Genomic DNA, 17,165 nt, shown 5'->3' with positions numbered 1-17,165 from the left:
CTGCTATTAGAAAGAAGATATGATAGAGCTGAGGGTTGGTTGGAAGGATAAGGCGAGGAAGGAGTAGAAGAGAAGGGAGTTACTGTTAAAATACTATTATTGCATTGTTTTGTTTTGGTTTTTTTTTAATTTAATGCTATGGGATTGAAAAATACAATTTTATACTTGATATGCTAAACAAAACTTTAATTGTTAAAGTAGTAAATACTACAGTATGTCAAGCAATGGGGATATATGATCAGATTTCAAAAAGTACAGAATTATGGTGTCATTAATTAATGTACAGACAGAAATTTACATATAAATTTAAAAACAACAAAAAACTGCCAAAATAAAAGTAGGTAACAGTTCAATTACTATTACTATTTTTCCAAAATAATAAAAACCCCTATATAAATAAATAAATACTACTGAAAAAATTACAACCTAATAACACTGATCCTTATATTTATACATGTAACGTGTTATATATCAGCTAATATACCTTGATCATCACGACACAGCAAGGCAAAGAAATGAAATATCAATTTGTGATGATTTCTGAATGGTATATTCAGAAATCATCAGAAATTTTACAACAGTACTTAAACAATCATGCAGAATCCTTTTGAAAATGAAATTCTTAGTCAAAAACATGAAAAAACAATGTTGTTTTCATTTAACGTTCGTGCTGGATTGAACAAATATGACATATATGACAAATATGTGTCATATTATGACAAATATAACAAAGAATATTAGTAAAATTAGTCTAGTCCAAATATATGTTTGCCTTAGACAAGGCAAACATGACTAAATGTTTCTGAATCAAGTGCCTTCAGAAAGACTTGTATTTATATTGCTGCATCTGTTTTGAATATTTTTGAATTATTTTAAATAAGGAAATCTAACCTTAATGGAAATCATTTCCCTTTCAAATAAATTAAACTCAAGATTCTGTTTCGTATTTTGGTGAGTTTAAATCCATACATGAGAGGATTCATAACTGGACGGATGATGACAAATTCAAGAGTGATGAAGTTTTGGAGGCTTTGGGATAAATCTCTGGAGCCAAAGCGCAAGTACATCGCATCAAAAACCATTACAGTGAAATTTATGATCACAGAAGTCAGATGGGGCACACAGGTCTGCATAAACTTTACTCTGTCCTCTCTGGACCTCACACATGTTTTAATAAGATATAAGTAAGTCCAAATTATGAAAAGCCAATGAGACACAATAATGACAAGTATCACATATGCACTTATGTTATTTGAAAAAGTGTCAGCTTCAGGACAAGCAAGTTTAACAATTAACCAGTTTAGACATAAGACTCTCTGAATGTTTATACCACATAACTTGAGTCTTGCTGTAAGCAGGACATTGATGGCAAAAATGCAGAAAGGTGTCAGCCAGGAGAAACACACCAGCTGTGAAAGCCTCCTCTTAGTCATGAAAGAGTGGTAGTGCAGAGGTCGACATATAGCCATATACCTGTCAAAGGCCATGACAGCTACAACAGACAAATTACAGCACACACATGAATACATGATAAAAGCTTGTAAAAGGCACCCTTCATAGGAGATTCTGTGAGAAGACGACAGTAAATCTGAAAGGAATTTGGGGTAGAAACCTGTGGTTCCATAAAGTGCATTAATGCAAAGGCTACTCAGGAAAATGTACATAGGTTCATGGAGGCTTTCATCCAAGACAATGAGCAGCACAAGAGAAATATTGAAGAACAAAATCACACAGTAATACAGTAAAGTAACTGAGAAGAGGGGTACTGTGAAATTCATCGTCTCATTAAATCCTGACAGAATGAAACTTCTTTCATTAGACTGATTATCCATGATCAGAGGGCACATCTACCTTTTTAAAATAACAACATAACAGAGCACTGAGCTGCTGCGTCTGTACCTGACTAATGTCTGCTGTCCCTCTTCACCTCCCATTAATTATAGAATAAAATAAAATACTATATACAGTACAATAAATAGAATAAAATATACAATAGGATAGAAATAGAATGCAAATGCTTTATACAACTGAGTAAAAATACAACTTTGTCAGAAAAAGAGTATTGCACTCAGAGTGTGTGGATGTGTGTGTTTGATCAGTTAAAGTCTTTGTTGTGGAGTCTGACAGCAGTGAGGAGGAAAGACCTGCGAAAGCTCTCCGTCCCACACCGTGTGTGCCGCAGCCTGCCACTGAAGGAGCTGCTCAGTGCTGTCACAGTCTCCTGCATGGGGTGGGAGATGTTGTCCAGCAGGGATGAGTGTATGTTTCTGTTCTGTGTCCTGTTTGTTTCTATATGTGTCTTTCTGGCTGCTATTACAACCAAATTTCCCCTTGTGGGACAATTAAAGGATTATTCTATTCTATTCTAATGCTGTTTCTATCAAACTATTTTTCTCCTACAGTTACACAGAGGCCTGACAACAATATTATACATTCACATTATAATGCAGCCACCTAATGTTATCACATCATATCACAACTCCACACTGTGTATCTAAGCCCTCAGTTCCCAGTCTTGTCATTCCGTCCATTCCTCATGTGTGTTTTCAGTTCAGTCCATCCAGTCAGCCAGCCAACCATTAATTTATTAATTCACTCACTTCCTCACTCATTCATTCATTTATTCAATTGGTATAGTCAGTCCGTCTTCTCATGTTCCGTTCATCCTGGCTTCACAACAAACATCATCCACATCCTTCACCAGCCTGCGAGTCCTGTGTTTGAGTCCTCTCTTCCTTCCACACATCACATTGTGTCACATATATAGAGACTGTTTATACATAGGGCCCAGAATTCTGTGCTAACATGAACCTTGTACAATCTGTGGTGCCAACTCATAAACAAAAACACACTTGCTGTGTATATAGTACTGTCAGGCCTTTATTTTTTAACAGCAGCTCTGTGGAAAGAAGGTAGTTTTAAAGCAGCATGAATCTATAACCTACTAAGCAATCACTTCTTTCTTCCCCTGTCTTTGAATTAATTTGCAAACTGTGAAACTGATATTCTCTTAAATATAGACATCATCATGTCGTATATATTATATTTTCTGAATTAGCCTTGTGATATAAGTGTACAATGAGCGAGACTACAGAGGCACCCGAAAAACTGGCTAAACTTTGAGCCACAGTAAACACGTCACTCATGAGACTCAAACATTTTATGCTTGAAAAAAGGATATAAATATGAGTCTGTTATTTGAGAAACATAAACCTATTTACTGTAAATGACAATAAATTGACCAATTTACATCTTAATGGAACGTGTTAGAGATATGGCATTATGACACCTTAAGTTCAAACGATAAGATGACCTGGATTAAACCTAAAACCAGAAGTGGAAATGCATTTTAGTTTACATCTGAAAAAATGTAAAAACAAGAAACAATAATAATAAATTTTCAAAAGGTAAAATATGTGTTAGCTGTCTTTAGATCTTTGATAGTCTAAAGGTCAAATTTAAGTAAACAATAATGCTTTTTACTGAGACTTGGTTGTCTTGGTGCATTTATAGTTAATGTTATGAGGCCTTCATTTGCTGTCATGTACAAGAGAATAATGTACATTTTTGAAATTTTATTTTGCTCTATTTTTATTTGGTGAACAAGGAGCTCTTAATTTCGAAGTTCTTTTAAAATAAAATAAACCCAATATCCTGTTTCATATTTTGGTGAGTTTAAATCCATATATGAGAGGATTCATAACTGGAGGGATGATGAGAAATTCAATAGTGATGAAGTTTTGGAGGCTTTGAGGTAAACGTGTAGAGCCAGATATCATGTACACTGGATCAAGAAAAAACAGGAAAGTCATCAAAGAGATCAGGTGGGGCACACAGGTCTGCGTAAACTTTAACCTGTCCTCTCTGGACCTCACACATGTTTTAATAAGATATATGTAAATCCAAATTATAAAAAGCCAATGACACAGATAAACAATAACTGTTACATTTGCACTGATGTTTTTTCTAAAGATGTCAACATCAGGACAAGCAAGTTTAATTATTAACCAGTTTAGATACAAGACTCTCTGAATGTTTATATCACACAACTTGAGTCTTGATGTTAGCAGGACATTGATGGAAAAAAGGCAGAAGGGCGTTAGCCTGGAGAAACACACCAGCTGAGAGAGCCTCCTTCCTAGTTAAGGCAAGGAAGGAGTAGAAGAGAAGGGAGTTACTGTTAAAATACTATTATTGCATTGTTTTTTGTTGTTTTTTTTTTATTTTTAAATTTTATGCTATGGGATTGAAAAACTTCAAACAACAACAGCACAATTTTATGCTTGATATGCTAAACAAAACTTTAATTTTTAAAGTAGTAAGTACTAAAGTATGTCAAGCAATGGGGATATATGATCAGATTTCAAAAAGTACAGAATTATGGTGTCATTAATTAATGTACAGAGAGAAATTTACATATAAATTTAAAAACAAAAAAAAATGCCAAATAAAAGTAGGTAACAGTTCAATTAGTATTACTACTTTTTCCAAAATAATAATAATAAAAAACCCTATATAAATACATAAATACTACTGAAAAAATACAAACTAATAACATTGATCCTTATATTTATACATGTAACGTGTTTATTGAAAAAAAAGAAACATTAAGCATTGTTAACTGACCTTTGTGATAAACTGAGATGTAACACACAGGGATGCCTGCACTAACCAGCCCTTTACAACAGAATATTTCATACAATATTTTGTTTACTTTAAACCTAAAACACTTTGAAATAAACCTTTTTAATCAACTTGCACATATATCAGCTAATATACCTTGAACATCAAGACACAGCAAGGCAAAGAAATGAAATGTCAATTTGTGATGATTTCTGAATGGTATATAGATGAATTTTACAACAGTACTTAAAAAACCATGCAGAATCCTTTTAAAAATGAAATTCTTAGTCAAAAACATGAAAAAAATGTTGTTTTCATTTAATGTTTGTGCTGGATTGAGCAAATATGACACATTTGACAAATATATGTCATATTATGACAAATATAACAAAGAATATTAGTAAAATTAGTCTAGTCCAAATATATGTTTGCCTTAGACAAGGCAAACATGACTAAATGTTTCTGAATCAAGTGCCTTCAGAAAGACTTGTATTTATATTGCTGCATCTGTTTTGAATATTTTTGAATTCAAATCATTTCCCTTTCAAATAAATTAAACTCAAGATTCTGTTTCGTATTTTGGTGAGATTAAATCCATACATGAGAGGATTAATAACTGGACGGATGATGACAAATTCAAGAGTGATGAAGTTTTGGAGGCTTTGGGGTAAATCTATGGAGCCAAAGCGCAAGTACATCGAATCAAAAGCTATTAAAGTGACATTTATGATCAAAGAAGTCAGATGGGGCACACAGGTCTGCATAAACTTTACTCTGTCCTCTCTGGACCTCACACATGTTTTAATAAGATATAAGTAAGTCCAAATTATGAAAAGCCAATGAGACACATTAATGACAAGTATCACATATGCACTTATGTTATTTGAAAAAGTGTCAGCTTCAGGACAAGCAAGTTTAACAATTAACCAGTTTAGACATAAGACTCTCTGAATCTTTATACCACATAACTTGAGTCTTGCTGTAAGCAGGACATGGATGGCAAAAATGCAGAAAGGTGTCAGCCAGGAGAAACACACCAGCTGTGAAAGCCTCCTCTTAGTCATGAAAGAGTGGTAGTGCAGAGGTCGACATATAGCCATATACCTGTCAAAGGCCATGACAGCTACAATAGACAAATTACAGCACACACATGAATACATGATAAAAGCTTGTAAAAGGCACCCTTCATAGGAGATTCTGTGAGAAGACGACAGTAAATCTGAAAGGAATTTGGGGTAGAAACCTGTGGTTCCATAAAGTGCATTAATGCAAAGGCTACTCAGGAAAATGTACATAGGTTCGTGGAGGCTTTCATCCAAGACAATGAGCAGCACAAGAGAAATATTGAAGAACAAAATCCCACAGTAATACAGTAAAGTAACTGAGAAGAGGGGTACTGTGAAATTCATCGTCTCATTAAATCCTGACAGAATAAAACTTCTTTCATTAGACTGATTATCCATGATCAGAGGGCACATCTACCTTTATAAAATAACAACATAACAGAGCACTGAGCTGCTGCGTCTGTACCTGACTAATGTCTGCTGTCCCTCTTCACCTCCCATTAATTATAGAATAAAATAAAATACTATATACAGTACAATAAATAGAATAAAATATACAATAGGATAGAAATAGAATGCAAATGCTTTATACAACTGAGTAAAAATACAACTTTGTCAGAAAAAGAGTATTGCACTCAGAGTGTGTGAATGTGTGTGTTTGATCAGTTAAAGTCTTTGTTGTGGAGCCTGACAGCAGTGAGGAGGAAAGACCTGCGAAATCTCTCCGTCCCACACCGTGTGTGCCGCAGCCTGCCACTGAAGGAGCTGCTCAGTGCTGTCACAGTCTCCTGCATGGGGTGGGAGATGTTGTCCAACAGGGATGAGTGTATGTTTCTGTTCTGTGTCCTGTTTGTTTCTATATGTGTCTTTCTGGCTGCTGTTACAACCAAATTTCCCCTTGTGGGACAATTAAAGGATTATTCTATTCTATTCTAATGCTGTTTCTATCAAACTATTTTTCTCCTACAGTTACACAGAGGCCTGACAACAATATTATACATTCACATTATAATGCTGATATTCTCTTAAATATAGACATCATGTCAGTTATATTTTCTGAATTAGCCTTGTGATATAAGTGTACAATGAGCGAGACTACAGAGGCACCCGGAAAACTGGCTAAACTTTGAGCCACAGTAAACACGTCACTCATGAGACTCAAACATTTTATAATTGAAAAAAGGATATAAATATGAGTCTGTTACTTGAGAAACATAAACCTATTTACTGTAAATGACAATAAATTGACCAATTTACATCTTAATGGAACGTGTTAGAGATATGGCATTATGACACCTTAAGTTCAAACGATAAGATGACCTGGATTAAAGCTAAAACCAGAAGTGGAAATGCATTTTAGTTTACATCTGAAAAAATGTAAAAACAAGAAACAATAATAATAAATTTTCAAAAGGTAAAATATGTGTTAGTTGTCTTCAGATCTTTGATAGTCTAAAGGTCAAATTTAAGTAAACAATAACGCTTTTTACTGAGACTTGGTTGTCTTGGTGCATTTATAGTTAATGTTATGAGGCCTTCATTTGCTGTCATGTACAAGAGAATAATGTACATTTTTGAAATTTTATTTTGCTCTATTTTTATTTGGTGAACAAGGAGCTCTTAATTTCGAAGTTCTTTTAAAATAAAATGAACCCAATATCCTGTTTCGTATTTTGGTGAGTTTAAATCCATATATGAGAGGATTCATAACTGGAGGGATGATGAGAAATTCAATAGTGATGAAGTTTTGGAGGCTTTGAGGTAAACGTGTAGAGCCAGATATCATGTACACTGGATCAAGAAAAAACAGGAAAGTCATCAAAGAGATCAGGTGGGGCACACAGGTCTACGTAAACTTTAACCTGTCCTCTCTGGACCTCACACATGTTTTAATAAGATATATGTAAGTCCAAATTATAAAAAGCCAATGACACAGATAAACAATAAGTGTTACATTTGCACTGATGTTTTTTCTAAAGATGTCAACATCAGGACAAGCAAGTTTAATTATTAACCAGTTTAGATACAAGACTCTCTGAATGTGTCATGGTCCTGGGTCGGTGACCCAGCGCTTTTAGTTTATTATGATGATGATTATTATTGTTCGAGTTCTATGTGTTATATCCGGTCTGTGTCTCTGTCTGTCTATGGTGTCACCCCCACTGTTTGCGAATCTGTCTGTTTAGTTCTGTGTCTTGTTTGGTTCCCTGTGTCTGAGTTTCCTGTCTTATTGTGAAGGTCTCTGTCTGATGTGAGTGTGTTCAGTTTACGTTTCCCCTGTCCCGTCAGCTCTGATTTCTCCCAGCTGTGTTGCCCTTCTGTCTCTCATCCCCTGATTACTGGTGTGTGTATTTAAGCCCTGTGTGTTCTCCTGCCTGTTGCTGGTTCGTCTGCGTTACGCCGTGTCAGTCTGCGTTACGCCGTGTCACTCTGCGTTACGCCGTGTCAGTCTGCGTTACTCTGTGGTCCACGGTGTCCTGTTCCTCGTCCGTGTCTCTCTGCCTCTCACCCCATTCTGGTACCCTCTCAGGTTTGTCATTTAGCTTTCCCAGTTTAGGTCTTTAGTTTTGTCTTCCCTCTTGCCTGTTTTGTCATCTCACCACTGTGTAAATATAACATCACCAGCATTATCATCTACTGCCTGCGATTTGGGTCCTTTCTCCCGTCAATACCACACGGCTCGCCTCGGCAGCCGTGACAGTATGAACCAGCCAAACATGGACCCAGCGGCATTCGCACCTTCCAAGGAGCTTCGGGAGGAATTAACCGATTCAGTTTCAAGATGGACTAATCTGTGGCTAGAGCATGAGGGGGAGGAACTTCGTCATGCTCTGGAGGCCCGACTACAGCGGCTAGTTTCCAATCACTCCTGGTTGCTGGACTCACTTAACCCACTCGTACAGGACTTCATCCTCAACACGCTTCATCTTCACCCCCCAACTGCGACAGCTGACCTGCCTGGCTTACCGGAAGATCCTCTCCCCAGTCCACCAGAGGACTCTCAGCCAGACAAAATGCCGCCCGTTCATTCGGCTTCTCCCTCCTTCTGGGCAAAACGGCGGTCACGCCGTCGTCATCCTTCGCTCGCCAAGCAAGCCCTCGGGGTCAGCTAGAGTGACTGTTTCATGTACATGCAGCCCCCCAGTGGCCAGCTCACACCAGCCCAGGCTTTTTACAAAGCACTGGGAATCATCCTCATTCCACCCAGCCTATCCACCCCACAGCAGGAGCAGCCACTTCAGAGCTGCCTCATATCACCGCCCGCTTCCCCTGCCGCTCTAGCCCCTTCTCCCAGGTGGAAGCGACGTCCACGCGGCCGTCAGTTACCGGCAGATTCTGTGAGTCAGGAACACAGTGTTTTTTCTGTTCCATCTGAGCTTGCATTCATGACCACTCTGTCAGTTGATCCTGAGTCTAGTAATTCAATGCCAGTCAACTCAGGTTTATTCAAATGTGAAAAGATTAATTCAGAAACTGTTAATTCTTTGTCAGATACTCCAAGGTCCGTTAACACATGCTCTGAGGATTTAAAGGACTGCTTTCATTCTGCCTCTTCCGAGTCCTGTGTTATGCTAACCAGGACTTTTAATCCGGAATCTGAAAATAAAAAAGACTATCTACTAGAAGCTCGGTTAGCCGCCCGGCCAGAAGCTCGGTTAGCCGCCCGGCCAGAAGCTCGGTTAGCCGCCTGGCCAGAAGCTCAGTCGCCACCTCCACCACATTCAGCCTCACCACCCGTAGCTCAGTTACAGTCACAGCCAGACTTACTGCAAACTATGTTGCAATCCCTAGCCCAGTCAGAAGCCCAGTTGGCAGAAGAATCATCAGCCTTATCATCCGTTCAGTCTCCCACTCCACCACCATTGTCATCACAACCATTATGTCAGTCACCCTCAGTTCAGCCTCCTGTTCAGCAGCCACCAGCCCTGCATCCTGTGTCAGTTTCTCCACCTGTACAACAATACAAGTCAATTCAACCTGAAAAACACTGTTCTTCGCCCATCCATTCCAAGCAGAGAGACAAATTTAATAATGTCAGCATTCCTCAAAGGCTGGCCAGTTCTGAGACTGAGATGCACTCCAGGGCCTCCCCTGAGGCTGGGTTTCAGCCCCCAGCTGACTCTGGACCCCTGGAGGTTAAGAAGCCAGCTGAGGACTGCACCCGGCTGTCGCTGCCTGAGCAGAGTCAATACTCTGTGCAGCTGCAGCCTGCTATGTGCTTGCCAGAGGCCCGTGTGCCTGCTGGTTCTGTTCTGTCCCTGCCAGAGGCCCGTGCGCCTGCTGGTTCTGTTCTATGCCTGCCAGAGCCCACTGGTCCTGAGACTGTTCTTGCTGGAGGGCCCGAGGAGCCCGTCCAGCCTCCTGCCTCGTCAGCTGGGGGGCCCGAGGAGCCCGTCCAGCCACCAGCTGCTCCACCAGCAGCCTCATCCACGCTTGCAGCAGCAGTTTCATCCTTGCCGCCGCCTGCTCCACCAGCAGCCTCCTCATCAGCTTCAGCGCCGCCTGCAGCAGCCTCCTCATCAGCATCAGCCTCCTCATCAGCATCAGCGTCGCCTGCAGCAGCCTCCTCATCAGCATCGTCAGCGTCGCCAGCTCCGGCTGCATCCTCGCCTGGTCCAGCTCCGGCTTCATCCTCGCCTGGTCCAGCTCCGGCCTCAGCTTCGCCTGGTCCGGCCTCAGCTTCGCCTGGTCCGGCCTCAGCTTCGCCCGGTCCGGCCTCCGCCTCAGCTTCGCCCGCTTCGCTCGGTCCGGCCTCCGCCTCAGCTTCTCCCGCTTCGCCATCGTCTGGCCCGGCCCCCGCTTCAGCTGCTTCGCCTTCGGCTGGCCCAGCCTCCGCTTCAGCTGCTTCGCCTTCGGCTGGCCCAGCCTCCGCTTCAGCTGCTTCGCCTTCGTCTGGCCCAGCCTCCGCTTCAGCTGCTTCATCCTCGTCTGGCCCAGCCTCCGTGTCTTCGCCTTCGGCGTCGCCTGGTCCAGCCTCGTCTGGGTCTGTGGTTTATTGGCCGCCTTCCAGGCCACTGGTCGGGCGTCATCTCCGTCGTGGGCGGCCCCCAGACCCCCTTCGCCTGAATCGCCGCCGCTGCATTCCGCACGGCCGGCCTCCGGACCCCTTTCGCCTGAGTCGCCGCCGCTGCCTTCCGCACGGCCAGCCCCCTGAACTGTTTCCACGTCGCCACCGTTGCCGTCCGCACGGCCGGCCACCTGAACTGTTTCCACATCGCCGCCGTTGCCTTCCGCACGGCCGGCCCCCTGAACTGTTCTTTTTTGGACTCCTGTTTTGTTTTGGGACTTTCTTGTGCTTCGGTGTTTTGTTTCGAGCCCTCCTTCATGGACCCCCGCTGCCCGCCCTGGTCGGGTTGTTTTCTGTTTTGGGCGGTTTTTGTGTTTTTCTTTCATTTTCTTGTGTTGGGCTGTCTGGTGCCAGCCCTTGAGGGGGGGGGGGGGGGGGGGGGTACTGTCATGGTCCTGGGTCGGTGACCCAGCGCTTTTAGTTTATTATGATGATGATTATTATTGTTCGAGTTCTATGTGTTATATTCGGTCTGTCTCTGTCTGTCTATGGTGCCCCCCCCCCCACTGTTTGCGAATCTGTCTGTTTAGTTCTGTGTCGTGTTTGGTTCTCTGTGTCTGAGTTTCCTGTCTTATTGTGAAGGTCTCTGTCTGATGTGAGTGTGTTCAGTTTACGTTTCCCCTGTCCCGTCAGCTCTGATTTCTCCCAGCTGTGTTGCCCTTCTGTCTCTCATCCCCTGATTACTGGTGTGTGTATTTAAGCCCTGTGTGTTCTCCTGCCTGATGCCGGTTCGTCTGTGTTACGGCGTGTCAGTCTGCGTTACTCTGTGGTCCACGGTGTCCTGTCCCTCGTCCGTGTCTCTCTGCCTCTCACCCCATTCTGGTACCCTCTCAGGTTTGTCATTTAGCTTTCCCAGTTTAGGTCTTTAGTTTTGTCTTCCCTCTTGCCTGTTTTGTCATCTCACCACTGTGTAAATATAACATCACCAGCATTATCATCTACTGCCTGCGATTTGGGTCCTTTCTCCCGTCAATACCACATGGCTCGCCTCGGCAGCCGTGACAGAATGTTTATATCACACAACTTGAGTCTTGATGTTAGCAGGACATTGATGGAGAAAAGGCAGAAAGGTGTTAGCCTGGAGAAACACACCAGCTGAGAGAGCCTCCTTCCTAGTTAAGGCGAGGAAGGAGTAGAAGAGAAGGGAGTTACTGTTAAAATACTATTATTGCATTGTTTTTTGTTGTTTTTTTTAATTTTTTAATTTTATGCAATGGGATTGAAAAACTTCAAACAACAACAGCACAATTTTATGCTTGATATGCTAAACAAAACTTTAATTTTTAAAGTAGTAAGTACTAAAGTATGTCAAGCAATGGGGATATATGATCAGATTTCAAAAAGTACAGAATTATGGTGTCATTAATTAATGTACAGAGAGAAATTTACATATAAATTTAAAAACAAAAAAAAAATGCCAAATAAAAGTAGGTAACAGTTCAATTACTATTACTATTTTTCCATAATAATAATAAAAAAAAACTATATATATAAATAAATAAATACTACTGAAAAAATACAGCCTAATAACACTGATCCTTATATTTATACATGTAACGTGTTTATAGGAAAAAAAAAAACATTAAGCATTGTTAACTGACCTTTGTGATAAACTGAGATGTAACACACAGGGATGCCTGCACTAACCAGCCCTTTACAACAGAATATTTCATACAATATTTTGTTTACTTTAAACCTAAAACACTTTGAAATAAACCTGTTTAATCAACTTGCACATATATCAGCTAATATACCTTGAACATGAAGACACAGCAAGGCAAGGAGATGAAATGTCAATTTGTGATGATTTCTGAATGGTATATAGATGAATTTTACAACAGTACTTAAAAACTCATGCAGAATCCTTTTTAAAATGAAATTCTTAGTCAAAAACATGAAAAAAATGTTGTTTTCATTTAATGTTCGTGCTGGATTGAGCAAATATGACATATATGACAAATATGTGTCCTATTATGACAAATATAACAAAGAATATTAGTAAAATTAGTCTAGTCCAAATATATGTTTGCCTTAGACAAGTTTTGAATATTTTTGAATTATTTTAAATAAGGAAATCTAACCTTAATGGAAATCATTTCCCTTTCAAATAAATTAAACTCAAGATTCTGTGTCGTATTTTGGTGAGTTTAAATCCATACATGAGAGGATTCATAACTGGAGGGATGATGAGAAATTCAAGAGTGATGAAGTTTTGGAGGCTTTGGGGTAAATCTCTGGAGCCAAAGCGCAAGTACATCGAATCAAAAACCATTACAGTGAAATTTATGATCACAGAAGTCAGATGGGGCACACAGGTCTGCATAAACTTTACTCTGTCCTCTCTGGACCTCACACATGTTTTAATAAGATATATGTAAGTCCAAATTATGAAAAGCCAATGAGACACATTAATGACAAGTATCACATATGCACTGATGTTATTTGAAAAAGTGTCAGCTTCAGGACAAGCAAGTTGAACAATTAACCAGTTTAGACATAAGGCTCTCTGAATCTTTATACCACATAACTTGAGTCTTGCTGTAAGCACTACATTGATGGCAAAAACACAGAAAGGTGTCAGCCAGGAGAAACACACCAACTGTGAAAGCCTCCTCTTAGTCATGAAAGAGTGGTAGTGCAGAGGTCGACATATTGCCAGATACCTGTCAAAGGCCATGACAGCTAAAATAGACAAATCACAGCAAGCAAATGAATACATGATAAAAGCTTGTAAAAGGCACCCTTCATAGGAGATTCTGTGAGAAGACGACAGTAAATCTGAAAGGAATTTTGGGTAGAAACCTGTGGTCCCATAAAGTGCATTTATGCAGAAGCTGCTCAGTAAAATGTACATAGGTTCATGGAGGCTTTCATCCAAGACAATGAGCAGCACAAGAGAAATATTGATAAATAAAATCACACAATAATACAGTAAGGTGGTTAACAAGAGTGGTACTCTGTAATTCATTGTCTCATTAAATCCTGACAAAATAAAAATTCTTACAATAGACACATTATCCATGATCAGAGAACACATCTACCTTCTTTGTGTAACAATATGTAAGTGTACAGAGCACAGAGCTGCTGTATCTAGATCCCTAACAGTATCTGTTCTCCCTCGTCACCTTCCCTTAAATGCTGCCTTTGGCTCAACAACAAACACACACCTGGGAATTTGACCTCTGTTGATTGAAGGGCAAAAAAGTTATAAAATTGATGATGGCACAAGTTAATATAATATAATATAATATAAAATAATATAATATAATATAATATAATATAATATAATATAATATAATATAATATAATATCGTCTTCATGCATGCTCAATCGTCCAGGTAAGTAAATCTCCAAAAGTAGATTCTGTTCATCTGGACGTTGCGTTTTCAGTGGGAAAAATGTTTTGTCAGTTGGATGAATGAAACATTTCTCTCATCTCACTTGGATGAGGCTGGACGGGCAACTCGGGCCCTCTAGCAGACGACACTTGAGGCTGGACGGGCGACTCGGGCCCTCTACACAGCAAATCCAGCATGTGCAAATTAACACTGTCGGATTTGATTTCAACACTATTAAAGTGTCTATATGGGTCCACACCAGAGAGTGTTAATTTAACTCTTTTTGGAGAGTTGGTACGTTAACTCTGATTTAGTGTTAAACACCAAATCTGTCTGGAGTTGATAATTTAACACTTGGTGTTAAGAGTTTATATATTAACTCTCAAGAGTATTTTAGTTTAACTACGTAAGAGTTATCTTCTAATTCATTCTAAAAAGCGGGAATTTTACTGTTCTGAACTTCTAGAAATTTCTTTTGGAAATAAACATTTACTAAAAAGACGCAATGGTTTTTGAAAAACATTTATTCTGAACTGTGTTCAGTGTACATGTTCTCACTTTCATTAGAATTGTGTTTATCAAAAGGTCTGACATAGGTGAGCTGGTAAATGCAAATAACAGCATTCTCATCACTTATTTCTTCAATACAATATGCATGTCCTTCATTCATCCCTTTGTGGAACTTCAACGCACTTCTGCTCTCCCCCATATTCCATCTTCACAAGCATATCCTGTGCGGAGATTGAATAAAAATTAGTTGACACTAATTAATGGCACAAATAATCCAGTAAACAATTGCAGCACAGTAAAAAAAAAAAAAAAAAAAAAGGAATCCTTTTTGAGCCATTACTTGTGTAAAGTATTTTCCCAAAGGACAAGGACGCAGGCAACAGGTAATACTGAACTAAATGTAAAACCTCAACCTTTTTCATTTTTACCTAAACCGTGTGCACAAAACTCTGGAGGGATCTAAATGCTAACGTAGAATCCAGTCAGGACGTCTGCTACTGCTGTTTGCTCGTTTTTTTTTTATGGGCGATCGTTGTCAGACTTCAAGTAGCACCATTATACTAACATTTCACATTCTAGACATTGTTTTAGGTGTATTTGACCAAAGGTTTGACTGAAAATTCACATGCAAGCTTTTTTCAAGGCTGTGGTATTTGCCCACAAACAATACCTTTCAGCTAGCTAAAACAGAATATTATGCTATCAGCGAGCAACACGGCTAATGCCTTTCACACAGCTTTGTCTCAACTCCAAAGAGCCACAGAAGTAAAAGCTCATAATAATAATTGAAACAATCTTTGAAAAAAATGACTTACCAAGCATGGCAAACAACTCAAATATGTAGAGCAAAATGTTCTGAAACGGCTTCACTTCAGCTTCGACTGGAGCCGTGCTGGAGGCGGAGTCTGTGAATTTACTCTGTTGGTGTCATAGCCCCTGTCGGAGTTCAGAGTTAAGAGGTCAGGAGTTAATGTTTCCATTGTAACACCCCCAGATTTGACAGAGAAACACTCATTTTTAACACTCGATTTTAACTACTATCATTTTACACCTCAGAGTTACATTAAAAGAATGTGACTCTGCTTAGAGTAAAATTAACTCTACTTTTGCAAGAAGACTATTAACACCAAAACATTTAACACTTTTGAATTTGCTGTGTAGCAGACGACACTTGAGGCTGGACGGGCGACTCGGGCCCTCCAGCAGACGACACTTGAGGCTGGACGGGTGACTCGGGCCTTCCAGCAGACGACACTTGAGGCTGGCTGGGTTCACCTGAACCCCCAGCTAACATGGCTTGAGACTGGACGGGCTCCTCTGGCCCTCCAGTGGAAACAGACACTGAAGCAGCAGGTACAGAGACCTCTGCCAGTGTGGACCCTGGCTGGGACTAAGCAGTCCTCAGAGGGCTGAAAGTGTTCCCCAATACACTCAGCAGAGGACGGAGGCGGACGGGTGAACTCACTTGAGCTCTCAGGGGGTGCTGAGAGCTGACACTGTTCTGGTGAGTTCTCCGGTGAGGCTGCTGGCGCTGGCGTCTTGACCTCTAGGGGTCCAGAGTTGGCTGGTGACTGACACCCAGCCTCTGGGGAGGCCCTAGAGGAAGCAACTGTCTCTGACATGGCCAGCTTAAGAGAACCAGCAGATATTCTGGTGAAGTGTGTTCCCTGCTTTGAATGAGACAGTGAGGATGGTGGCTGAGTAAATGAGCGGGCAGACAGCTGAACTGGTGGGGACAGTGCAATAGGCAGCGAAGCGGCTACAGACTGACCTACAGGTAGCGGAGACGATTGTAGTGGAGTCGTAATAAGTGGTGGAGTGGCTGACTGAACTGAGGGCAGCGCGGCTGCTGACTAAATTGAGGGCAGCGCGGCTGCTGACTGAACTGAGGGCAGCGCGGCTGCTGACTGAACTGAGGGCATCACGGCTGCTGACTGAACTGACTGAACTGAGGGCAGCGTGGCATTTGACTGGGATGGAAGTGAGGATGAGACAATGGAGCGGACACGGTCATAAACATGGAACGAGGGTTCAGAACAGGCAGTCTTACAAGCTATGGCCATGGGTGAGAAATCATTGTTATCCTCAGTAGAAACACAAAAAATAGCTCCAGAAAACACAGTCACAGAGTCTGACGCAGCAGAAAAAGCTTTCCTTTCATTCACCACAGCCGATTGCTTACATGTCCCGACATCCGGCTGTGGGGTGCCACGCCGACGGCGCAAACGTCGCTTCTTTCTTGGAGATGGCTCCGACAGGCCGGGTAATCCCTCGTCCGGCGATTCGGACGGCACGTCCTCCGTTGAAGCGAGCAGGCAAGCGGTAGCGGCGGGGGGGTGTAGGTGAAGCTCGTGGAGAACGAAATTCTGCACGAGCGGATGCAGAGAGTCCAATAGCCAGGGATAACCGGAAATAAGGTATTGTAGGTTGGCTTCCACAGTGTAAAGAGAGGCTTCTCCCTCATGCTCTAACCACTGGTTAATTAATCTAGAAGCAGAGTCGATAACGGGTGCCCGAGGGCGAGCATCTGGTGGCCAGGCCTTAGTCCATGGGGCCCGGCCG

At 41.1% G+C, this 17,165-nt stretch overlaps 3 protein-coding genes across 3 annotated transcripts; all 3 read right to left on the bottom strand.

Annotated features, from left to right (window-relative positions):
* Positions 1–902: 902 nt before the first annotated feature.
* LOC146651384 (olfactory receptor 10Z1-like) lies at positions 903–2,324 on the bottom strand. Its single transcript, XM_085384579.1, has one exon. The coding sequence runs from the start codon at positions 1,845–1,847 to the stop codon at positions 903–905; it is 945 nt and encodes a 314-aa protein (XP_085240705.1). The 5' UTR covers positions 1,848–2,324.
* A 2,832-nt stretch (positions 2,325–5,156) lies between these two features.
* LOC146651383 (olfactory receptor 10Z1-like) lies at positions 5,157–6,101 on the bottom strand. Its single transcript, XM_085384985.1, has one exon. The coding sequence runs from the start codon at positions 6,099–6,101 to the stop codon at positions 5,157–5,159; it is 945 nt and encodes a 314-aa protein (XP_085241111.1).
* Positions 6,102–12,847: 6,746 nt separating this feature from the next.
* On the bottom strand, positions 12,848–13,792 carry LOC146651382 (olfactory receptor 6F1-like). The gene has a single exon (XM_085384635.1). The coding sequence runs from the start codon at positions 13,790–13,792 to the stop codon at positions 12,848–12,850; it is 945 nt and encodes a 314-aa protein (XP_085240761.1).
* Between the last annotated feature and the right edge of the window lie 3,373 nt (positions 13,793–17,165).

The sequence above is a fragment of the Rhamphochromis longiceps genome, linkage group LG16 (assembly GCF_057381845.1).
Source record: "Rhamphochromis longiceps isolate RC_006_pf linkage group LG16, R_longiceps_female_GT1.1, whole genome shotgun sequence".
NCBI classification, from domain to species: domain Eukaryota; kingdom Metazoa; phylum Chordata; class Actinopteri; order Cichliformes; family Cichlidae; genus Rhamphochromis; species Rhamphochromis longiceps.
This window is presented reverse-complemented; position numbering and strand designations above follow the sequence as displayed.

What these genes read in the sequence shown, in the direction of transcription:
- LOC146651382 (XM_085384635.1), bottom strand. Translation starts at nt 13,792, where the DNA reads ATGTGTTCTCTGATCATGGATAATGTGTCTATTGTAAGAATTTTTATT.
- LOC146651383 (XM_085384985.1), bottom strand. Translation starts at nt 6,101, where the DNA reads ATGTGCCCTCTGATCATGGATAATCAGTCTAATGAAAGAAGTTTTATT.
- LOC146651384 (XM_085384579.1), bottom strand. Translation starts at nt 1,847, where the DNA reads ATGTGCCCTCTGATCATGGATAATCAGTCTAATGAAAGAAGTTTCATT.